Source organism: Sapajus apella, unplaced genomic scaffold, assembly GCF_009761245.1.
Source record: "Sapajus apella isolate SASKATOON/1434 unplaced genomic scaffold, GSC_monkey_1.0 scaffold9, whole genome shotgun sequence".
Lineage (NCBI taxonomy): Eukaryota > Metazoa > Chordata > Mammalia > Primates > Cebidae > Sapajus > Sapajus apella.
Window position 1 is genome coordinate 7462781 of NW_022436949.1, and position 13237 is coordinate 7476017.

General features: G+C 35.1%; 1 protein-coding gene across 2 annotated transcripts in view; it reads right to left on the reverse strand.

Moving 5' to 3' along the window:
* Positions 1–13237, reverse strand: part of DIAPH3 (diaphanous related formin 3) — a 493236-nt gene that overhangs the window by 429347 nt on the left and 50652 nt on the right. For both annotated transcript variants that reach the window (XM_032277324.1, XM_032277325.1), the window contains one exon: positions 8516–8692. In XM_032277324.1, coding sequence (XP_032133215.1) covers positions 8516–8692 — 177 coding nt within the window. The remainder of the gene's footprint in view (positions 1–8515; positions 8693–13237) is intronic.

Below are 13237 nucleotides of genomic sequence, written 5' to 3' on the forward strand. Positions count from 1 at the left end.
AAGACACTCCAAAGAGTCTTCCTACAGGTTGCATGGGGCCAGAAGTTGCCACACACCAGCAAACTGCCAGTTTGCTACTGTTTTTAGGGACCCTTACTCCCTACTAGACTGTTTTTTTTAATGGTACAAAATAAATATTATCCACATTTTCTTTGGCAAAACTGAAGGGGCGAAGGATATAATTTAATACCTGTGCACACACATGCAACTAGTTGAAGCGCTAAGGTGCAATCAAGCAGATCTATTCTCAAATCAATTCTATTTGAGAACTTTTCTGATTTCTTTATTTAGTAAATATTTAAAAAGTGACAATCATGTCCCATGCACTATGAAAGAGGCATCAAGTATAGAAAAATTTCTTTTAAATGTTATCATGAGGGAGAAAGAGAGAGTTACATATATATAAAGAGCCAGAGTTGAGGGAAGTTTTTTTGTTTAATTTTAAGCAGAGAACAGCAATGAGAGAGTGGACATTTTTTTCAACTGAGTTACACACGTTAGACTCAATATTTTCATTCATGGCTGTGGATTTTACAAGACAGCATGCTCATTAAATTTACATACATCAAGTTGAGTGGGACAGTTAACACCATGGAGAGTCAGATTAAATTTAAAATGATTGACTATTTGCAGAATTAAGTGAATACGTACAAGCAGCAAGTTGCTGAAGATGGTCAGGTGGAAGGATATTCAGCCAAAAAGGAAAAACACTACAGACAGGCAGAACATGACTAGCATTACAAAATGGATACAGGAAATACAATACTATAATGGACCAAAATATTTGTATGGGCCAATAAGCATAATATTGGGAGATAAAAATTGAAAGCACTACAATAGCAAAACCAAACATTAATTCCAATTAAGTCAACAGCAATCATCAAATTTCAATATTTTTATGTTTTGTTTTAGGGGTTAAAGCCAACATAATTATTCTTGGTAGCAGTCTCTGTTTTGCTAGCATTTTATTATTAAAACCACAAACTGGTTAAGCATCTTAAGAGGTGCACAGTGATCCCCTAATTCCCTCTCTTGTGACAGAGCTCAACATCAGATAAGCACAATTTTATCCAGAGTTCTGCTAAAAGTGTTATTCCATTCTTAACTACATTTGAATTCATCTTCGACATCACACAATATCAAATAGTCAGGCTTTTTATTACACTAAGGGTTTTACTACCATAAATGGCTTAGTGCCAAATAAAAAAATACAAGATTTCATGACCTCATTCAAGGTCAGTATACACTGTCAAATAGGGCTGGCTAAATGAATCTTAGCTAGTTCTGCAATTTAATAAATTTTATTCTTAGATTGGGTTTAGACATAATTAGAAAACTAAAAGATAAATGCTACCAAGAATCTGGAACTTAGTTCTATCTTTATTACTATTTTTCTATATTCAAGATGTCTATAAATACATTGAATCTATAAAACAGCTATAAAATCTTTCACCTATCAGTTTTACTGTGTCCTTATATAAACCTTTAAATAATCATTTTTTAACATAAATGTCATTATAAAAAAGGTACATTTTTTGGTTTTACCAATAGTGGGGTTGACTTACCACTGTACTATCCAGTAGACACTGGATTCCTCAATTCTCATTAAACTTAAAAGAAAGTCTCTGGCTGCTCATTAACAGAACAGCAGCCAGAGAATGACATTTACCCAGAGATTGATAATGAACTCATAAACACTATTTTTTGGCCAAATATTCTAACTGGAGAATATGGGCAGAGTGTAAACTATCTTAATTGAAAAACACATTTCAGTTTATCCTAATGCAGTATCAAGGAACACACATACATACACACACACACACACACACACACACACACACACACAGAAATTTAAATATCAGTTTTCTTTCATATACTGTAAATTTTAACAGAACAGACAAAAAGGGAGCTGAATATTCAGAATGCTGCACAACTAATTTATTTTGGAATGTAACCTTGCCAGAATTATTATGTGTATGCTTAAGCACATACGATCACAGACAACTGTTATGTAATTCTACAGATAAGAACACTTTCAGTGATGAAAAAGGGTTTTCATTCATATATTTGTTTTTCAACTTTTCTAAGTAAATCTCTTCATAAATTACATAAAGGATAAGATGGTCATTTGACTAAGATACAACTTTTATCTTAAGGCCAATTTTTCTACAGAAAATATGACTGAGAAAAGGCCTTCACAGATATACACAAATTGCCTGCACAGCTCCTAATTGGCCAAACAGCATGCTGAAATATTACCAAAACACGTACCCCTTTAAAATTTCTCCCTCTAACCATTTTATTGGTGCTACAAAATCCCACCAGGCAAAATCCAATACACCTAAATCGTTTATTTTCTCATTTATCTGGATCTAGAAGAAACAACTAAACATTGACATTATCCCCCTGACAAACACAACCCATGAATCAACTTGATAATTGCCTTGAACTACTATACTCTCTCCCTCTTCCTCCTCTTACTTGGATTATTATTTGGATTGCTTTTAAACCACCTTTCCCTGAAATTTTCAATTTCTAGCCAATGGAGAGGGAAAAGAGTGACAAGTAATAAATCAGAACAAAGCATTCCCACAGAACCTCTCTCATTTTATCTGGTCAAGCCTTAATATACTTTTTTAGTTTGTAAGAAATAGAAAATGTTCACAATACAGAAAAGTAGACTTGTAAAGAATACTAATACTTGAAATAAACTGCTGGTAGGAATCTATAGTAGTCAATAAACACTTACGAGAATTAACACAAAGGGGTCTTTGTTGGTTTTTATTTTCATTCAGACTCCTGGTGACCCTTAAGATACTCCTTCCACATTCAACACAACAGGCATTCATTTATCTGACCAAAGTAATAGCTATTCGTAAATCTTTAACACCAAGAATTAAAGAGAATAAAGAAAGATTGTCATTAGCATGTACCCAAAGAGTGGCAACATGGAATAAGCTTAGCAAGAGAAACATTCCCACCTCTATACCAAAAGTATTAAAAGAACATGGTCACATTTGATTTTTATCGGTTCACCTGAGCTCTTCTTTTTCCCTCTGGAAAAAGGACTCTTAGATATTAAGGTTTTATACATTTGTGGTGACTAAGACAACAGACATAATTGCAGAACTAGACGAACGAACTGATGGACAAAAATCAAACCTCAGAAACAAACCCACATGTGCAAAAACTTGATCTGTAACATTAGAGATTTTACGCATCATAAAAAAGAATGAACTATTCAATAAATGCTGCTAGAAAAACTATGTAGAAAGAAATTGGATCCACATCTCACATCAGACACAGAGATATATATTTCTAACAATTTTAATTGAATATCTACGATAATAGATTAATGATGTCAAGATTGATTTCTTCAATAATATACAAAAAGCACAAGCCATAAAAAGATTGATAAATCTGAGCACAAATTTTACATTTTTGTACTTCAGCTCTTCATCCGCCCTAACGAAAGTAAAAAGACAAGATTCGGACTAGGACAAGATATTTACAACACATATAAACGGAACACATGAGTATTATTCAGGCTATATGGGAAATTTTACAAATCAATATGAAAAAGATAGAAATCTCAAACAACAAAATGGGCAAAAATATAAACAGGAAATCACAGAGGAGTAGACCAAAGGGCGAATAAGCATGTGAAAAGCTGTTCAGTCACATTTGTAATCCAAAAAATATAAATTCTTTAAAGCATGAGACATCCTGTTTACATTTGTTTACTTGCAAAACATAAAAAAATCTAATACTAATGCAAACAGGGATATTCTACAAATTAACCAGTCTGCAATCTTCCAAACTGTCAAATTCATAAAATTCATAAGGAAACATAGGAACTACTCCAGACTGAAAAAGGTTTTGAAAACATAACTGAAGGCAACATATGACTCTGAACTAGACTTTTTGCTATAAAGAGCATATTTGTACTGTTGGTAAAACTTGAATAGTGTCTGAGGTAGAAATTGATCATTGTTAACTTTCTGATTTTGCTGGTTGTATTGTGGTTATACAGAAGGAAGTCCTTACTTGTAGAAAATATAAACTAAAGTATTAGAGGATTATGGGGCATTGAATCAGAAATTTCCCATCAAATATATCAGAATAAAAAAGGTTTTATTGCATACAACTGTATTCTTATACAGAAAAAAAAAATTTCTTTAATGTAAGGGAACAAACTATTGGATTCAGGGTACTGTTCACCTCAGGGAAGAAAAGAAGATAAAAGTGGGGTTTAGAAGAATTAAACAAGGGAGTTCAATTATATCTGTGGTGGTATTTTTTATACTATGTTCTGTGCTTTTTTTTGTATATTGAATACTTTATAATTAAAAAAACACTACAGAACAAAAATAGATTTCATTCTATGCTATACACTGAAAATTGTTTCAAAGTCAAATATGAATGCCTTTGGTATTATCTAAATTATGTTTCCCACACTGAAAAACCAGTATATGTATTAGATATAGATAGTAGGTCATCTAAGTTCTTACTGCCAGGACATACATACTTCAAACATATGCTTACAAGACGACGATGGCATCTTATAAGTGTGCTTTCTCCTACATTACATAAAAGCCTGATAAACATCTTCCCAATAAAAGAACAGAGCATCACTATTCATACTTAAGTACTTCGTGCAATTTTATCAGATCTTTTTTTCCCATACTTACCACAATTCTAGATAGGAAGTCCAGTATCTAAACAATTTTTTTCAGAATGATTTTGGTATCACTAGCACTCATTTAATGCCTGTTATGATAGCATCCTTATAGATGAGCTTTCTTCCATAGCTTTCATTCTCTCAACTGATATAGTGAAAATAAGAAAAGGTATGAATGCATGAAAAAAGCTATCTTCCATTCATTAGTTTCATGTTTTTGTGTTATTGGGCTGACAAGCAGGTAGAGCTAATCTCCATCTAAGTATACTGTCTAAGGTGAAGAGAAATATAGTATCCTAGAAATCTTAAGTTTGGAAGCTGCACTTAACAGACATTTGTTGGAACGATAAACCAATGGATGATACTGCATGAATTTAATCTAATGGGAAAACAGATATCTAAAAAATGAAAAGTGAAAAAAAAGAATGAATTTCACAAGGGACTCATACACAAGCAGTTCTAAGAGGCAGGTTTAAGGGGTCCTTAACTCAGAGAGAGCATGGGAAGATAATTAAAGAAGAGTAACGTCTGAACTAAGATAAAAAGTATGTATAAGGCCTGGTGCGGTGGCTCACATCTGTAATCCCAGCACTTTGGGAGACCGAGGCAAGCAGATCACTTGAAGTCAGGAGTTCAAGACCAGCCTGGCCAACATGGTAAAACCCTGTCTCTACCAAAAACACAAAAATTAGCTGCCATGGTAGCGCATGCCTGTAGTCTCAACTCCTCAGGAGGCTGAGGCAGGGATTCCTTGAACCCAGGAAGTAGAGGTTACAATAAGCCAAGATAATGCACCGCACTACAGCCTGGGAGACACAGCAAGACTCAGTCTCAAAAAAAAAAAAAAACAATAAAGTATAAGAGTTCTCTCATAGTGGCATGGAGGGAGATAAAAATGGCAGAGAACACTGCAATATCCTAGATAAAAGGTCATGAAATCTTGAACTAAAGCAGGGGAGAAATAAAATTAAGAGCTAATAAGGATAGAGAAGCAAATGGATGTAACCAATGCCTTAATTAGATCAAGTATGACTCCCAGGTATGATTTCAGTGTGGACTTCTGAGACAGGAAATTAAAAGTAAAGCAGAAATTTTGGTGGGAGGGTGTGGGGGAGGAGATGTATGTGTGTTTAAGAAATATGATGAGTTCACCTTCTGATGTGTTGAGGTTCAGCTTCTTGTAGAGAGCTGGATTATAACTGCTTTTCTGTAGAAGAAATAAGCTGATAGAGCTGATTTAAAGATGTCATGGCTGGAATAAACTAGCTACTTCCAACTTATATCTATAATGTTCACCTCATTCAAAAAAACTACTTAAAGGTATCTAAGAGTTCAAGAATAATCACTAAAACGGACTTCAGAAATCTAAGTTGTAAATGCAATGATGAACACAACTATTTCACATATCTAATAGTCATACAGAAATCAATATCGGCTTTCAGCTAGAATTTCAGTGTTCACCAAAAGACAAACGGGGGGAGGGGAGGGAGCCTTTAAGTATAACTAAAAATTCAACACCACTTTTAAGATGCACACAGAAACTAGACTATTACCCAGAGACCAAGTAAATTAATTTCCCAAGTGAAATGAGTATGAATGTTGAAGTATTACACTGTACTTCACATTCGTTAAGTAATCAAGTCAGCATAGTCTTTCAAAGGACTGTCTTGAGGAGGGAAAAGAGTGCTCTTCGAAACAAAGTTGTTACTTCATGTAAAAATTACTAAATACCTTTGCTAATGATAAATAAGAACAATCATTTTAAAAATTGCACAATGCTAAAGCAAAGAACCTAGATGTAAACTTTAAATGGTATAAAGCCTCTGTACCTACAAATCCTAAGAAGTTACTATGGCTGATTATTCAATGTTGCTTTCTCAAGAGAATTTTTATTAATAAAAATGTAATAAATATGTACAAGCCAAAACTAAAGCTAGTTTAAATCTAGCATTCTCCACAGACATAGAAATAGCTCTAAATTTATCAAAAATATGGTACCCTGAGAAGCTTGAAAAATATTCTAATCCACATTTAAAGAAGGTAGCAATACACTTCTCGGCTTCAAAAACCTTTCAGCTTCAGAATCAAGAGCAGATTTTTCCCTACAGAGTATTGTAATATACTGAAGGAATCAGTAAGGAAAAGAAAGAACCTGTTCCTTTTTTTGTTTGGCGATGGAGTTTCACTCTTGTTGCCCAGACTGGAGTGCAGGGATGAGATCTCGGCTCACTGCAACTTCTGCCTCCCAGGTTCAAGAGATTCTCCTGCCTCAGCCTCCTGAGTAGCTGGGATTACAGGCATCCACCACCAAGCCCAGCTAATCTTTGCATTTTGGGTAGAGATGGGTTTTCACCATGTTCGCCAGGCTGGTCTCGAACTCCTGACCTCAGGTAATCTGCCCGCCTCAACCTCCCAAAGTACAGGGATTATAGGCGTGAGCCACCACACCCAGCCCTGTTCTTTATTTTTTAAAAAGGCCTTAATTATAGCTATCTCATCCCTTAGCAAATTGGACAGCCCTGAGAAAACAATTTCATCTTATTCTGCTGAGTCACTCCATGAGGGTTTTATCACAAAAATCTAATGCCTATAGGTAGACCTGCTTAAGGATGAACAAGTGGTCTGGCCTACTTATTTAAAAGGTATTCTGTAAATACTTCAAAAATGCTGATATTCATCTGTCCTCTATTACCACTCTCCTAGCTAAGAGTAACAGAAAACTAGCATAAACTATACTCAGTTGTACTTGGTAGTGGTAGTTTTAACTTGTGGAAGTAAAATGTGGCCTCCATAAATGTTTAACATCAATGGGTTACTTACTCCACTTACTCAAATGCCACCCTCAATCATGATGAAAGTTTTTAACCTAGTAGCCACAAGTGAACCATAAAAGTATCATCCTGGAATCTCATGGATGGACAACTTAGGTGAGTGGTTCAATATATATATAGTACAGAGATGAGAGAAAACAAAGGGCACTTTATGATCTTGAGTCCTCAAAGACAGTAGTGAAGAGAGTTACCTTTGTAGAAGCCTCATTAACAGAGGCAAAGGCTAACCAAAAAAAGGTTAGGCACCCAGAAAAAGACTTAAAAGTGAGTTCTCTACAGATAGAAGTGTTGCATGAAGAATCTTGTTATCCTAAAAACTAAGGAATAAAACAAGATGGTCTAAGATCCAGCCCATAACAATGCCAACAATAGAGCACAGTGACTATCATTTTAACATGGAATGGACTCAAACCACTTAGATCAGGGGTCCCCAACCCCGTTAGGAACTGGGCCACACAGCAGGAAGTGAGCAGGAGGTGAGCAGCAGGCCAGCCAGCATTACCAGCTGAGATCCGCCTCCTGTCCGATCAGTAGTGGCATTAGACTCTCAGAGGAGCATAAACCCCATGGTGAACTGCACATGCTCCTTATCAGAATCCAGCTAATGCCTGATGATCTGAGGTGGAACAGTTTCATTCCAAAATCATCTCCACCAACCCCTAAACACTCGTGGAAAAATTGTCTTCAACAAAACCAGTCCCGGGTACCAAAAAGTTTGGGGACCGCTGATTCAGATAATCTACTCAAGACAAAAATATACCATTCAATACTTTAGATTATTTGTTTTTATGCACTCACTACAAAACTGAAACCTGGTATGTTGTTTTTCTTCAGGTTTCATATTTTTGTAATCCAAAAACTCTTTGTGGCTAAAGTGCTATCTTAAGTGACATCGGAAATCGCCCCACGGAATATGAATATCAAAAATGCTTAGAATTCCATTAAGATGAGCAAAGGCTAAGGGTTTTTCCTCAAACATTTCCTAAAGAATCAAAATTCTTACCATCATTTTTTCAAAAAGTTCTAAGAGTTCATTCTCTGACAGTGGTTTTGCAAAGTTCTCCATCATCTCTAAAGGTGCTGCAGAGCAATCACTGCTTGCAAATGTAGTCTTCAGGTTGGGAAGTGGAGGTCTCTCTTTCTTGCTGCCTGGAATTCTTATGCTGGCAAATTTGTCCAGCTACAAAGAAAGACAGAATGACAAACGTGAGTATTTCCTTTCTCAACTTTTATCTCATCTTAAAAATTAGAAAAACAAAGAGGGCCAAACACGTCATCATTGTGATTTCATCAAGAGGCATTCAACGTTGGACATTGAAAATTAAAAATAATAACAAACAGTGGTAAAAATTTTTCAGGAACCATTCTAACTAAGATCGAAGAGAGATCAGACAGCCTTGAAAGATTCCTTCTAATCTTCAAACCATACATAAATTTGACATTCTAATAACATATAAACCCTCTGCTTTATATGTTAGGAAATTAAGCCGTTTTAGAAAGATTACTTAGATAATTTAGTGTTGGCACCAAACTAGTACTCAGTGTCCCATCCCCCACCCCCTCCTGGTCCCTTTGCCTATTGCCCTTTCCATAATGCATACTATCTCTTGGAGTGGGGGTGTGAGGGGAACATGATTTAGAAATTGTTAGGAATTGAATTCTACTTATATCTTCATAGCTTATTGGCCTGATAAACTATTTATCTTTGTTCAGGCTGGTATGTATGTGAACTTTTTGAATATCTACAGGGCAGAATGGTGAAAACCTTTGGAAATAAAGCTAGATTTTTGTTGAATGTGATTTCTTCTACAACTAGATCATCAAATAGCTTGCTGATATTCAAAAAAGCACAGATATTAGGTTACAAAGCTAAGTATTCATTCATTCAAAATTATTTGAATTTCACAAGTTCTATTGCTCATAAAGAACCCAGACTCATACAGTTCATGACTCATACAATGTTTCAACAATCAAAAATGCAAAAAGTCTTAAGCTGAAGCAGGCATCAAGAACAGAAGTATACTCAAACAGCACAATCAGTGATTCCATGAGTTTTTCATCATTGCTGCATACATTTTTAATCTACTGTCTTCACCATGTACACGGTATACTGACCTGTACTATTCATTATGGTAGCCACTAGCTATGTAGGATTATTAAATTAAATTGAATGATATTGAAAATTCAGTTCCTTCGTTGAACTAGCCACATTTCAAATGTTCAAGAGCCACAGGTGGCTGGTGGCTAGCATACTAATACATATAGAACATTTCCATCATTGCAAACAGTTTTATTGGACAGAGTTAGTATAGCCATTAAAAATATCTGATACCTCAAAGTCTCAATGTAAAAGGACAATAAGTCACAGTATTGATTACTCAAATCACTAAAGAAATAGTATTTCTTCAAATAATGAGACGTACAGATAATAAATTATCTTTCAAAACAGGTTTCTAAATTTACTATAAAGGTAACGTCTAGGAAAAACACTGTGTACTGCCTTCACCCGTGGTCCATCTAACATCACTTAAACATTAAGTACTAAGAATACGACAGCTTCCTGCAGGATTTAGAAAGTTGTCAAAAAACACCACTGCTCTCATTCTAACAACCGAAACAAACCAGAAAACACATAAAGTATTTTTGTTGTTGTTGTCCACCCAAGCAAAAACTGAAGACCCAAAGAAACCTACAAGAATCAAATACCAGAAAATGACAAGCTGCTCCTATCCCTGACAAACAGTTGAGGAAGCAGAATAAGTTAAACAAGGGTAAAGAAAAGTCAGCCAAATTTTTAAGGAAATATTGATAGTTTCATGGGTTGCTGGCATGGCATTAAAGAAATATTGAGAGCTGCATGGGTGCTAGCATTAGAATTTCAAGGAGCCCCACATGAAGTCCCAGCCCTATGGCAAGTCTTCACCCACCTACCAACGCTTTCCCCCAGTCTTCACCAACTGAATGGAGTAGTATGCCAATGGCTTGGAGCAGAACAGGAAAGCTGTATGAATATTCTGTGAGGCATATGCAAACAGCTGCCCTCCAAAGGCCATAGACTAGGCAAAAGACTAGAGATAAATCCCCATGACACATTCTGGACTTTCAAAGAGCATGCCATAGTGCCATCTAAAGCTGGGGCAGGGTACCTGGTCAGAGAGATTTCCTGAAGAAATAGCCAGAAGTAGAATTGAAAACAAAAGAGAACTCTACATTAACCCTAAAATGGGCATTCTCTTTTCCCGAAAGGACATAATGAAGAGTGAACATTACATATGAGATGGATAATTTCAGCAGCGAAGTCACAGAAACTATTTTAATAAAAAGTAACAGATGAATTATAAATGAAGAATATATCAGAAATGAAGAGTTTTTTTGGATGAGCTTAACAGTAACATAGACATAGCTGAGGAAGAATCAGTGAACCTAAACCCAGATCAATAGAAAGTTCCAAACTCAAACACAAACAAAATAATGAGATTTAAAAAAAAACAGTAAGATCTGCAATGCAACATCAAATGTTGCAATACAAGTGTAATTGGGGTTCAGAGGCAGAAGAGAATGGAAATGGCACAGAAGAAATATTTCAGAAGAGAATGACTAAGAATTTTCCAAAACTGATTAAATATATATGTATAACTTAATTCACAGATCCAAGAGGCTCAGCAAAACCCAAAAATACAAAACACAGACACAGGCACAGTCAAAGACACGCCCCTACCCCTAGCACTTCATGGTCAAACTGCTGAAAGTTAAAAATAAACAGAAAACCATACAAGTACAGCCAGAGAAATAAAAATACATTATATACATGGGGAAAAAATGATATGACAGCTAATTTCTCACCAGAAACAATGGTGGCAAAAAACAACAGAATGGCATCTTTGATGTGCTGAAAGAAAGGTAGGGTTGACTCTTGTACAACACAGGGATTAGGCCAAAGTCCACATATAACTTTAGACTTCCTAGAAACTTAACTACTTATAGCCTCCTGTTGACAGCAAACCTTACCAATAACACAGACAGCCAATTAATACATTGTTGTATGTTATATGTACTTACTGTATTCTTACAATAAGTTAGATAAAAGAAAACATTATTAAAATCATGAGAAAACACATTTACAATACTATACTATATCAATACTGTAAGTTTATATCATCTGTTCACAAGGTAAATTGTCTGCTGAAATGGTCACCAACGCAGCCTCAGACCTCAATCTATACAATTCACATATCAAGCAATTCACCTTTTTCTTGTAATATCATGAGTTTTCTCTGATTCTTGGGAGCACGTCTAGCATCACTAGTGGCACTTTGTATGGGTCCCATGGTGTTACTCAGGGTTTATGGTATTGCACTAAACACGATGAGAAATACTCAAGAACTGCAAGAGATCAGCTTTTACTGTAATACGCAATTTACTGGAGAGATTAACTGCTCAAGCGGAGATGATTAGTGTCACATGACATTTTAAGTAGATACTCAACACACTTGAGCTCACCGGAATAGCAACCAGAGGTGACTACAACATTAATACAGTAGTATAGTATGTGGTACAGTTAATTTTATGAAGTTATAGTTTAATACTCCATCTTTACATTTGTTCACATTTCTCTTGACAGCAAATGACACCATCTTTAGTTCATGTTTGTGTGCCTAAGTTTTGATTAATTTTAACTTTTTATAATAGATTTGTAAATATTGTGGTATTGAGAAAAGACTATTATTTAAATATATTCAAAACATATATAACTTTTTCTTAACTTTTTTGGTATTTCTAATCAGTTTGCCTGCAAGTTTTTTCGAATTATTGCAAATCTCCAAAAATTTCCAATGTATTTCTTTGAAAAAAACCTTTGTGTAAAGGGGCCTGCGCAGTTCAAATTAATGTTGTTGCAGGATCAACTATACTGTTATTCTGGGATTCTATAACCAATGAAACTGCCTTTCATAAGTATAAGCAAAAGAAGGACACTTTCAGACAAAAACTGAGATCATCTGTCTCCAGCAGACCTGTACTAAAAAGTGTAAAAGAAGTTTTTCAGGCTGTAAGGAACTGATACACATATAACTTTTTCTTAACTTGTTCTGGGATAAAATCCCAGATCTACAAAAGAGAAATGAAGTGCAATGGACAGTTGTCTATTAGATGTTGGTGATACAAAGATAAATGAGCTATAATATAAGACTTACCTTAAATAATTATCAAGTGGAGGAGACAAGCACATAAATAATTATATAGCTATACAGAAAATGCAGGAGGGATGTTAAATGTATTATAACAGCAAAAAAGAGTAGCATCTAACTTACCACCATAAGTGTTTCCTACTTTGGAATCACTCAGAAACATAAAACTGTCTCCACATGAATATATGTCCAGAAGTTATATCTCTATGTACATTTGTACTCTGATTATTAATGTTTGTTTAAAAAAATAACAGAGAGAAACAAACAAGAAAATCTATTTTAGGAAATGGGACTGGTTAACTATCTCCCAAGTCAGTACTTCATTGCCATCATTTCTGTACAGATAATATCAATTCCTGAGCACAGAAACTATCTGGCTCTTTACACACACACACACACACACACACACACACACACACACACACACACGCGCGCACCCAAATTTTAAAAAGTGTAACATAATTAATATGCCAAACTTATAATGAAGTGAAATTAAGCAAAACTTCATTAATGCAACATCAATATTATAAATGTAAACA